At 40.0% G+C, this 12,926-nt stretch overlaps 1 protein-coding gene across 1 annotated transcript in view; it reads right to left on the bottom strand.

Annotated features, from left to right (window-relative positions):
• Nucleotides 1–6,616: 6,616 nt before the first annotated feature.
• Nucleotides 6,617–12,926, bottom strand: part of ube2ql1 (ubiquitin conjugating enzyme E2 QL1) — a 15,798-nt gene continuing 9,488 nt past the window's right edge. The window contains exon 3 of the mRNA XM_005745473.2: nt 6,617–9,308. Coding sequence (XP_005745530.1) covers nt 9,177–9,308 — 132 coding nt within the window. The 3' untranslated portion in view covers nt 6,617–9,176. The remainder of the gene's footprint in view (nt 9,309–12,926) is intronic.

Genomic DNA, 12,926 nt, shown 5'->3' with positions numbered 1-12,926 from the left:
TGTGTGTGGGCTTCCGGTAAACTTCGATGTTGAGGTTGCCATTCTCTTCAATGTGCACAGCGCAGTCCAGGAAAGGCAGCTTCTCGGATGGGAGGTGAAACGTCTTCAAGCAACTTAAAGAAGTCCAGACGCTTTTCTTTGCAAGCTCCTTTGATTATCAGATTAATCTTAATCTTCTTTCTTTTTTCTTTCTCTCAAATTAGTCACATAATTCATAACCCTCAACTGATACAGCAGATCATAATTGTAGTTCTATTTAAGATTATTTCCAAGAAGCATTTTTGCAACGAGGAAAATATCAACCAAACACAAATTTCCTTACTTTTTGTGCTTAGTTTGCATAGCTGCTACTTCTATTCCTATACTGGCCTGGAAATTGATTTCGTGTATATATTTAGGTTACACTTATACATGAAGTATACATAAAAGAGCTTTAAATAAAACAGATAAAAGCCTTCTTCATACTGAGAAGCAAACTTTTTTTTTTCTAACATAACTATATTCCACTATCCTTATTGCAGCGATATATCCTCTTCTCCCACTTTATCATAAAGATTTATGTTCACACAGAAAAGCAAGGTAAACTAGTATGTGGCTGGACTGTTTCAGCGGTGTTACCATCACGAGAGAAACGAGAGAAGAATGGCGAAAGCTTGCCGTAAGGTCATAATGATGGTGAAGACGGCAGCACCAAACTGGCTGATAGAGTCAAAGATGAAGAGCTGACCGCATTGCACTGCACCCATAAGCCTAAACAAAGCTGTGGCACCACCCATATAAAACAGCTTATCACTGTGTCCTTCCTCCTATTAAAATCTCATTCAGACGAGTTAAACCATGAAAACAGCTGCAGCGTCCAGATTTTCATGGTGTTACTTTAGCTTGTTGCACGCTGCCTTTACAAATAACACAAACACCCCTCTCTCTCTTTCTCCTTTTTGTTTTGTCTCCGAGCTTGGCTGAGGTTGTTTTGAATGTTTTCTGTGTCAAGGTAACCTTCAGGGGATTCAGTCTTCTTGTCTCGCGGCTGAATAATGAATGTTTTTGTCTTTTTGTTTTTGTCACTCAAGCAGGAGTGCGCTCAAACACATACACGTACATTTTGGACGTTTGCGGTGTTAACTAATCAGAAAATTAAGCTCCTTTGCTCGCCTCTGTGTCCTCAGAGTATTCAGCATGGTGTCATCAATATTGTGCGAGCTCTCTCTGATCTGTGCGCTCCAACGTGTTTCCCTCAGACTAATGAGCAGTGGGGAAATATCAACCAGACAAAAACAAGAGAGCTGAGGGATCAATTAACCACTATATGTCAGTAACGATGATAGCAGTGTGTGAGTATAAGGCATATATGTGCTCATTTAGTTCTTGTCAATTTGCATAAATCAGCAGTTGTGATTTCATTTTTTGTGCTCTTGCACATCATGTGACAATTTGACACTTTGGGTTTTGTGTAATGCAAACCCCATGTTGGCAGGTCAAGCAGTGGATTGTTGGTTTCCTGTATGTCTGGATTTATGTTGGTGTTTTGTAGCCAGAAGTGGCCATATTTGGATGAAAAGATCACACAGACAAACATCCATGCTAATTAGTGTTTGGCATCAAAGTACTACCAGAATTCTGTGAAAATGTGTGGAACGGTCTGAAGGCAATATTACCTTGCATTAAAATGCTCCAGAAGGTACCACGAGGTCCACTTTAGTGACTTCAATGAGCTGAGGTGAGACCCGGCAGACAGCTGGTTGGCAAGGGTGCTAATCAAAGTGGCCCTAAATATAAGCCTTATCAAGATCCAGACACACGATACTGAGTTTTAATGAAATGCACCCATATGCAGTTGTTACAAAGGGTGAAATTAGACATTATAAAAAATGAAATCTTGCTTGTGTCAGGCCTCTAAACATGTTTTGCAATATTGTAAAGTTGGGCATTTTAAAAAGGGAGCTATGGGGTCTAATTTGGTTTTGGAGCTAACCTCTAAGCTTCAACTAAAAACAGGAAAGAAATAAGGAAAAAAAAAAAGTTTCAGTTTTTTTCATACACGTTTGGTCCGATTAAAATCAGGACTCGAAATCTAATGTTGCGTTTTTATAAATTCATACTTTAGGTCATTATTCTGTTGATGGAGAATTGGCCTGCAGCTGAGACAGATCTAGGGTATTTCACTACAGATCACCTTGATAATGTACAAATTTTAGTGTGCTCTGCAGTTATTCAGGGCACCGTGTTCAATGCACAGGAATGCATTGTGGTTTCTGGAAGCATCATTGTTTGTCAATGTGCATTTTTCCTCTATGCTGTCCACTTTTATTGAGAAAGCATTTGTAACATGATCTTGGAAGTTATTTTGTATCTTTTGTTTTTTTCTTTTTCCACCAATCAAATTCTCACCCTGCTCAGTCTGGGGTCAGTTTTAATTTTATGGATATATCCAGGTTCACTAAGATCCGTGAAATGGCCTTTTATACTTCAGCTTGAACTTACTCCTCATTTCCTCAGATACCTCTCTGTTCTTTTTCTTGTACACAAAAACATATAGATACGCATGAAAAAAGATAGTTTCAGGAAAATTAAATATCAGTCTTTTCATTTCATAAATCACAATTGTTTTGATTTTCATATGTTTCATTAATTTCATCATCCCTCTGCAAATGCTATGTTTAGTTCACAGCATTTCTTTCACATGTCATTTGACGTAAATAGCTCACACATAACTTAATGACAAGACAAAGTTTTGTTTGACTCACTGCTAAATATGGAATAAATAACTGGCTGGTATGACTGATTCCACTTATATCTATCATAAGAATCCAGAATCCTCAAACTCAAAAAGCTAACTTGAATTCAACAATCATACATTTTACACTTGTGCTTTCTCTGGTCTGTCTGTCATGAGAAAAGTTAGTGCAGGTACATCAAAAGAAAGTCACCTTGGCTGTATCCCAATTCAGGGTCTGCAGTAGGGGTGGGTTTTTATAATCGATTCATCGATTAAAATTAATTCTGGCTTGGATAACGTAAAATCGATTCATTAAAATCCTGAATCGATTTTTTAATATAAATTTATTTTGCCCGAAATGCCAGAATCTCTGGTGACATCACACAAAATTTCAAGAACCACCAAACAGTTAAGACAGTAAATGAGAGCAGGTACACGGATTCTGCACATAGACTTAAACACACAGCGCGACCCGGCAATCGGAATCAGTGAGATGTCGCCTTTCTCACGGTCGGGGCTGAAAGCCGACAGCTCGCTGATTCTGATCTGTCGGCGGGTCCACGCTTTGTGTTCACGCCCTTTATGAGCCGATTCTAAAGCTGTTAGTTTGATCTCTCTCCAAACAATATTGACCGAACCAGCAGCAGAAGAAGATCCAAACGCTTCACATAAACATCGTCATGAATTCACTCTGACTTTTACTGTTTTGCTTCCACCGCGATGCACAGCTCTCTCCCTCTCTCTCCCTCTCTCTCTGTACTTCAAGAACAGTTTCCCTTTCTTCATTATTCGCTTGCTTGTTACACACAAGTCTACTGTTGTTTACAGCGCTGTCACCTGCTGTTTTTTTTCCCTTTTACATTCTTCCGAAAAGAAAACCTCATTTCTGCCTTTCAATACTGAACAAATTTAAACTTTTTAAAATTATTCAAAATGCAAAACGCTTAACCGTGTCTCTAATAAAACCGCTGCAACGTCAGAGGTGATGTTCATATGTTGATTAATGGTTTTCTTTCAGTTTTGATGTACTGCAGAATATTTTTATAAAATCCCAGGCCAGGAAAATCACCTTCATGTTTTTCTGTGTTTTATCTTCAGCTACTTTGACACAAAGGCATCCGCTTACACCTGTGATAAAGTCTTGCGTGTGTCAGCTTCCTTTTTATTGATACAAAAATATGTAAATGTACTGATCTGAATTATAATATTTCTGACTGTCAAAATTTCCCAGATTTAAATCGAATCGAATCGAATTAAATCGCATTAAATCGAATCGTGGATCGAATCGATTCGGGACCTTGTGAATCGGAATTGAATCGATTCTAGAAATCAGTGACGATACCCAGCCCTAGTCTGCAGCCTTAAAGGCTGCATTTTAAGACCGATTATGTCGCAGCGACGCAACGAAGGCTGTCCCAATTTGAAGGCTGCTCGAAATGCGTCCCTCAAATGCATCCTTCATTTCCCTGAATTTCAAGGACGTGGCGGTGTAGACTTCATGGCCCAACATATCCCAGAATGCATAGCGCGGCGGTGGGTGTGGATAATTTTGCTGAAAAAAACGGTGGAAGAGGAGCACCCGAAGAGTAAACTTTACGTAAGTACTGAATATTATGTCATTTATTTATGTGCAAATGTTTAATAACGAAGAACATTAAAACATTACTGTTCGCCACATGTCTGCAAAGTTGGCCCTTGAGGATCGTTGAGGCTGCATACTTTGAGGCTGCAGACCCTGAATTGGGATACAGCCATAGTTTAGTTAGCTGTGTGAACTCACATACTTCCATAGTTAAGATAATATTTCTAAATGTATAAATGCTAACGACTATGGCTACTCTCTGTATGATTACTACAATATGCAGTAAAAAAGCCAAGCGTGAAAGGCTATACACTTTTAATGGTAACCTCAGCTGCTACTATCTTGTCTACGTAGTGGAAATAGAGAGACCGCCAACCAATTTTCAGATGCAGCAGAAAGAAACATCTTCCTGCTGCATCTGGTACCGAAGCTAGCTAGCTAGCTAACAGTGACAAGCCTGTTTTCTGTTATTGAAGGTACAACCACACATTACACTGGGTTGGGTGTTTTTGTATTAAAATTATCATCTTCATTGTGGACAAAGTGAGCATCATGTGCAGTTAAAGGCTTGGCAAGTTGCAAATTTTCCCGAAAATCAACTAACTAGCATGACAGTCAAAGTTCTGGTAATTGCAAAATTTGCTATGTTTGATTTGAAGCTCTACATAGTCAAAATAAACCATACATGGTGTAGTACATAAAAAAATGTACTGAAATAAGTATCTGAATTGAAATACACCATGAATATTTATATAAAATTTGTGGAATAAATATTTTGAAAAAGAGTTGAAATCAGCTAAAATGAGTAACATTTCCTGTTTGTTTGAACTAGTTGTGCTGTATTAGTTATTGATTATTGCAATAGATCAGCTGTTTTACATGGGGTTTTAAGTCACTCTTTTTAATTAATGTCTTTGCTCTGCTTAGCTGTGCTTTCTACGTTCTTTGTAAGAGAAAGTAAATGTGAACACACCAAAGATAGGAATGCTATTATTTTATCACTGCTAAGAAAACGTGGCTGTACAGCTACGATAGGTAGAGTACAAGAGGTCAAACCCAGGCAGCAAAATTGTAATGATAAGCGAATTAGGTCTGATTTTACGGTTAATTTGAATTTGGCTAACACTTCTGCTTTATGGTCTTACTGTTATAAGCCCAGAAGTGCAATTTCTGATCATTATCACAACTAATGATCAGGAATGAGATCCAGTGTAAAAAGTAAATAAATAAAAAGATTTTTTTAATGTTATTCTTTTCTACAGTGTGTATCATTTAACCATCTCACCTTAAACAAACTTTGCACTGTCTTTAACACATCCATCTACAGATGTCCACTACCCGCCATATTCGGGTAACCACACTTGGCTATACAGAGGGAACACTGTGTCTAGGAACTAGCCGAGGAGACAAGGATGGGTGATTACAGTCTGTCCTTACCATGAATGTCAGCTGCAGTAAATGAAAGTAGGCCAATGCAGGGGCCAGGCTGAGGACACAGCAGATGGAAGTGTGTCTTTAGGATGTTTGAGAGCATAGCAAGGACATTAAGAAAGCTCCCAGATGTGACATTAGCTCAAAAAACAAACCAACAAATCAGCAGAGGTTGAATAAGCTGTAACTTTTATTGCACATTCCTGTTTGGTCTTGCAATGACCTTTCACCTTTTTGAACTTGTAAGACCTCGGTCTGGACTAAACACTCAAGTCAGAAGTGGGACGAAGTGACCCAGGGTAACTCATCACAGGTCAGATTCCCTTAAGAAGTTTGATTTGAAGCATAGGGAGGTCACACTGAGCTCCGATCTGTGACTCGTGGGACTTCAGATGTTTGTGTTGACTGCATTACCCACAAACCAAATCGCTGTTTAGAGAGCAGGATCAATGGGGAAAGGGACAGTAGTGACATCATGGAGGGCACCAGAAAGTATTCAAGGGAGCACCATGTCACTTTCTTGACTCCACTTTGACACACTCCCAAAAATACTCCCTTTATAATCTCGAGGCTTCACTGCCTTCTGTCCTTCTTTGCTGCCTGTACCCTCCACCCCAGCCCCCTCCCCAAATCTCTGATCACACAAATACATAGGCTATCATTCTTAGTAGGTTTTTTTTTCTTCTCGTTTTCTTGTAACAGTACCTGCAACATGCTTCAAATCTTCATTTTGGCAAACCACAAATAAATTAAAACACAAACATTCATATAACACAATGTGACATTTTTAGGACGCTTAGAAAGAAAAGAAAAATACATACAGTACAGAACCAAAAAGAGAGAGAGAAAAAATATATACCAAGAAAAGAGAAGCATTTGCATTTTTTTTGTTTTTTTCCCCATATTTTTCCTCACTTTTCTTGAAAAAAAAAGAGATACAGTAGCTAGCTACCAATCACATCACATGCAGATATATTACAACATAATCAGTTCACCCAGTTAGTGTCTGCAAACTACCGATCTAAACTATATCACAAAAGTATTCTCTTGAAACCAGCAAACACTCAGCTGTTTGAGATATTTTGTCATAATAATTCAGTTTACAGTTTTCTCTGCTGACAAAGCCGAGAGATCACTATACGACCGACCCTGAAATGACTAGCCAAATTCAAAAGAGGACTAACGCGCTTTCGTACATGATCACATACCAGATGGTGATGTTTCTGTTTCTTTATTAATTTTTTTTTCATGATGGGAGTGTGACACACATATGTGCTCACACGTGCACTCAAACCCAGACTTGCTGTCGACCGCGACTCGAAGGGAGCGTCGGGACGAGATATGACCTGATCCGAATCGCAGATGGCTCTGCGATTTTTGAAAATCCCATGGTCGAGGACCGCTGAGCTGGGACCTGGCTCCAGTACCCCTCACCTGCCTGCCTTCACCTTGCCAAACCCCCATCCCTCCAAAAATTAAGGCAGGAGAAGAAAATGACAAAATGTCAGAGCCGAGCGGGAGCTCTGACATCGTCCATCCATGTGCCCTCGCGGTCTCCTCTAATGACGCTCTGCTGAAATGTCAGACCAATTAGCAGCCTTCCCTCTGACATTTAACTGGCGGCAAGCAAAACAAACAGAGCTCACTGGACAGAATGGAGAGATAGCTAGTCTGCGGCTAGCGGGCCCCTCTCAGCTGATTGAGACCGACGCTGTTGCAGCCGTACAGTTAACAGTAGATATATACTAAGTCCTTTTAAAAAGGTTGGAGCTCTATGCCTCTTAAGTAATCACGGCCGTCTTCGGACATTTTCAATCCACCTGACATTTCCAAGAAGCAGGCGGCGGTGATCAAAGCTCTCGCGATTGCCTCCCATCCCTCTGTTCTCCTGCCTTCGGTCTCTTGCTTTCAGCAGACATCAATCCGGCGGGCTCTCAATTTAAAGCACCACCCCAGCACGCCATCCTGTCTGTCTTCATTTCTAGGTGTTACCGCCGAAGGCCGCAGGTGTACGCTCCAAGTGTGTGAGCTGTGCAAAACGTCTGGGCGAGGCAAAGCGTATTTTCTGCCGACCTTTTCTCCATCGCGTGCATCCAATAGAGAGACGAGGCTGTGTGCGCGCAGATATTTGGTCACAGCTACACGCGTGTTTTACGCTAATAACAATCGGGAGCTGACGTCGACGGCGGGACAAGAAGGCAGGTAATCTAGCAAAAAGCCAGCACTCCCTTCAAGTCTTAGTGTCATTCACAGTAAATCATATTTTTCTCTGTTAAGTGTTGTCTCCCTTACTCACACGCGCACACATACACACACGTACTGAGGCCTAGCCTTCAGCTGTACCATCTGGTATCTAAATCGCGAGAATTATAGTCTTCATTCCTCTCCTACACACACACACACACACACTAACAAGAACATGAGAGAGAGAGAGAGGTGACTGAGTGTCATTCTATTTATCATACATACAGTAGTTACTGCATAAAGCAGCATGTGACTCTTTTTCTCCATTAAAATCAATATCCATCTACGCAACAGTGAGCTCTAAATTTAGCCACAAGAGATGGAGAGAAGGAAACAAAGCGAGCTAAAGAAAGAAACAGATAGAGAGAGCGAGAGAGAAAGAGAGAGCACAGCTCCATGTAAATTACAATCTTCATGTTGCGTTGAACTGTGAGCAACGGCACAGTCAAAAGAAAGGGGAAATGAAGGTGCGAATGAGTGAGTTTAAACGTCAGTGCGCTGCCCTTCTATAAAACATTAACAGCTTCATTTGTATGTAAATGACCCGACAGCTACAGAGAGAGAGAGATGGCGGGACGTAATGCCAGTTCAAGAGAAGAAAGGAATGAGGGATGGAAAAGGGAGGGGAGAATGGGGGCGGGATTGCAAGGACAGGAGAGGGAGATGAGTCTCCTTCATTCAGTAGTCTTTCACATGGGTGGAAAAGTCCACACTGTCCGATTTGTCCCACTGCACATGCATGCGTGTGCATTTCAAAAAAGAAAAAAAATCCACCCACAGTAGAGCACACTCCGATGCACGTGCACACACTCCCAGCGGATGTCCAATGCAGCGACATACACACACACACACACACCTACCCACCCACACACTCGCAAGCAAACACTGCCCTCTCAGGTCTTTCCTAAACAGGGGAAAGAATCCCTGGGTGAGAGGGAGGTGAAGCAAAAGTTGTTTTCTAGGTGTAGGTGGAGTGACGGTGATGACTGGATGTCAGCTCTTCTGGAGATGGTGATCAAAATCCAAAATAACAAAAATAATTAAATAACACATAAAACCAGAAAAATAAAATAAAATCTTGAGTGAAACAGCAAAAGGTGAAAATGAGAGATTGTTGAGTTAGCGTGGTGTGTCGTTTTGCGTGTCGGGGCTAGCTGGGTTTGTCCGGCTAGCGCGGGGGTCGGAGGGACGGTGCCGGGGCATTCAGCCGTCAGAGACGGGCGGAGACACCCAGCCGTACTTCTCGTGGGTCTTCACCAGGGATTTGAAGGTAGCCTCGGCTTCCTTGCGGCTGAAAGCTTTCTTAGATTTTCCGGCTTTCCTACATATACGGCCCTGCGACAGATAAAGAAACAAAGGAAAAGGAAAGGGTGGGGGACAAGGTTAGCTCCATGTGTAAAAGATTAGTAAAATACAGAAGCAATTAAACAGCCGACTAATGAGGAGTCTGAACACATGACGTTTGTCGTTTCAGGCATGATGGACACAGACATTAGTGTTGTGTAATTTAATTTCAGTGAGCGACACCATGATAGTGGTGTAGCAAAACTTTAAATTGTCTTGGTATTAGAGCGGGGGGGAAAAAACTTGATATAGCATAATAACACAGTATTTTGTGTGGCTATTTTGTATACTGAGACACCAAATATCGACATTTTAATAAATAAATGAAAATATGCTGGGAACACTACTAACAAGGGCTCATGTCATGCACCAAATTTAAATAAAATTAACCGAAAAAGCATCCAAACGGGACACACTTAGCTTAAACATTACCTCCTAGTTTAGAGCTAATTGCTCAGTCACACAAGTAAAACAGGAAAGCAACATTATTGAAAAAAAAACCCCAAACAAAAACCAAAAATAGCAAACCGGTGGCTACTGGTGATTTTATTGAACATTTTCACATTTTGGTATCAGTTGCAGCTTCAAGTAAATGGTTGCCTAGAGCTTGAGGGTGTTGCACACTTATGACCACTTTTGATCTCAGGCGATTGCAGAGGTCATCTGATTGGAAACAACCATTCTGCAATCAGTTGACTTGGAGTGACTACAATTACCCTCTGAGAGACTGTCAAAGGTTTGCAAATAATTGCTGTCTGATTTTCAAATGCAGACAGATAGCCAACGTGTTGCCATCAGTCTGAATGAGTCTTTGTCAATAAGCACAACCGAGGGGAATTGAGTAGCTGTTACCTCATTGTATTCTGTCTATATTCCCATAGAACAGATGGTTGCTCAGTGCAAATGTAACAAGTCCATGTAGACAGCAACAGATGTGATTTTCAACAATTTATGGAAACATTTGATGTGTCTGTGAAGGTTCTCAGTCATCCAGGTCATCGTAGTCAAAGGAGCTTGCAAAGAAAAGCGTCTGGACTTCTTTAAGTTACTTGAAGATGTTTCACCTCTCATCCGAGAAGCTTCTTCAGTTCTAAGGTCAAATGGTGGAGAGTCCCAGATATAAACCTAGTGGGAGTATCCCCCCACAGGGGGACAAAAGGACCCCCTGATGATCCTCTAATCGCCTGAGACAAGGCAAAACTCTGGCTGATTGGGACCCACACCCAGTTTCACACCTTGGCTCAGGCGATTAGAGGATCATCAGGGGTCCTTTTGTCCCTCTGTGGGGGGAAACTCCCACTAGGTTTATATCTGGGACTCTCCACCATTTCACCTTAGAACTGAAGAAGCTTCTCGGATGAGAGGTGAAACATCTTCAAGCAACTTAAAGAAGTCCAGACGCTTTTCTTTGCAAGCTCCTTAAACATTTGATGTGTTTTACTGACAGTGTTGGTATGCACGTCTATCGCATTTTATATCAAAAAACTCAAATAACTTATTGGACAAAACAGATATTAAAACAACTACATATTTTGAACCCAAATCACAACATTTTCCTAAATCTAATCAAGCAGTTTTTTATGCCTACATGTTACCAACATGTGAAACCTAATTTAATCAACAAATGAAGGCAAAGTTGTGACTTCACCATTCCTCTAATTAAAGTAACTCAACGGAAGAGGATTTGGGCCTCTGGGAAAAACAAAGAAAAGGGGGCACATCTTTTTTTTCTTTTCCAGAATTCTGAGATTAAAGTCAGAAAAAAGGGTCAAATTCTGAATTCGGACTTTTATCTGAGAATTCTGGAAAAGAAGAAAAAAAAGACATGCCAACTTTGTTTTTTTCCCCATGGTCCTAATCCTCTTCCGTGTAACTCTGCCTTTGGCGCTCTTCAAAAGAAAACTACTGTGTATCTCTGTGATGCCAGCAGCAGTATTTCCTGTCACAGAATGAGAACATTAATATACAAGATATATGAGCCATATTTTAGCCATAATTGTGAACAGAAACAGGCTTGCTGCTGTTTTGTTTGATATTTTATATTAAACTAAGCTGCAGCCTCACGCTGTATTTAACGTGTTCGTGTTATTTTGTGTCCCGTTTCACACTCAATGCCAAAAAGTAAATATTTATTGGTACCTGCCAAGATGTGCTTCTGATATTATTTTGTCATAAATGTAGACTATTAAAAATGTGTGTCTTCAAATGTAAAGAAATTATAAATTTGGCAGTGTGGTGATTTTTTTAAATAGCGATATTGATTTACAAGCTGCTGGCAAAGGTTGCACTCACGTATTCACTTTCTGATGGCTAAAGTGCAGCCTCTGCCAAAGACACTACTTTCATGCAGTACATTTGTTTGACTGGCTCTCTGTCTAGAGGAAACACCCAAATTATGAATTCCTTTTCACTAAATTGGATAGATCCAGAGCTATAAAGCTATTGATTAGACGTCAGCCATGATCTAAATCTAGGATCTTTGCCATTAGGTGGCAAATCTATTTTTTTTTCCGCAGTATAAAACTTACGGAGACAGAGGCTTTCTTCTTTCAATGTATTTTGATAGCTGCTATTTTTTTAAATAAAATATTTTCATGTTCTTTTTTTATGACAAAAGTTCTACATTACATTTTTAATAAGCATGCGCAAGCCAAGTGTAGTGCCAGAAAACCAGCCTTGATGACACTGACGATAAAATTCAGAAGATTGTTGTAACATAATAGACATTTACATATTTTTTTTGACAAAGTTAAAAGAAAAAAATGATTTAAAGCTAAAAGATTTTCAGTTTATGATGACAGAAAATTTAAAAAAGCCGCGATTAGCAGAATGCAACAGTTTAATATGTCAGCAAACTAAACTCAACATCTAATAAATAATACACATAGGAAAAAAAGGACTTTTAGGAATATCAACAAAAATCTATGTGAAAACTGACGTAAACCTTTCGGTTTATTTCCCTCCAGCTGTTTGTGGTATTATCGCAAGTCCAATTCATTGCAGATGAAAAAATCCTTGATTTATGGTATAATTTTTGCCTGTGCAAATTCATTTTGATTTTTAAAAAGCAGAATATAATTTTGCAAAACTTCAAAAAGAAGCACATATCAATACTTTGTGGTCTGGATATTCAACGTCAGATCAAAAGGTTCATAATTGTCAGCAATCTTGTCAAACGTTTTATGAAAACAGTTTTTTGAAATCTTTTCAAACCATACACAGAAAGACAGAAACGCAGCCCACACATGCACATGGATGAAGTTGATGGTGAATGCACAGCCGCAGGAGGGATGTTGACAAGACAGATAGTCTGAAAGCAGGTTGACCAACAACAGATCAATGTTTAAAGGCGTGCAAAAAAAAAAGCTTTTAAGACGTCAGGTTCAATCAGAAGTAAAAATACACCCTCTGGTACTCGGAGAAATGAGGAGATAAGTGAGGAGCAGAAGCACCTATGGCACTAAATGATGAAAAAGTGTGTATATACGTCAGAAGAGCCATTTAACTGCCTCGTGCACAATGAAAAGCACTGTGATATCTGACTTAAGGATTTTCACCAGGCACCATGCTGCTGAGGCCCTTCCTCCTTCACACTAATAATAAATGTGT

This window comes from Pundamilia nyererei, unplaced genomic scaffold, assembly GCF_000239375.1.
Source record: "Pundamilia nyererei isolate P.nyererei 1_Seehausen unplaced genomic scaffold, PunNye1.0 scaffold00159, whole genome shotgun sequence".
Lineage (NCBI taxonomy): Eukaryota > Metazoa > Chordata > Actinopteri > Cichliformes > Cichlidae > Pundamilia > Pundamilia nyererei.
This window is presented reverse-complemented; position numbering and strand designations above follow the sequence as displayed.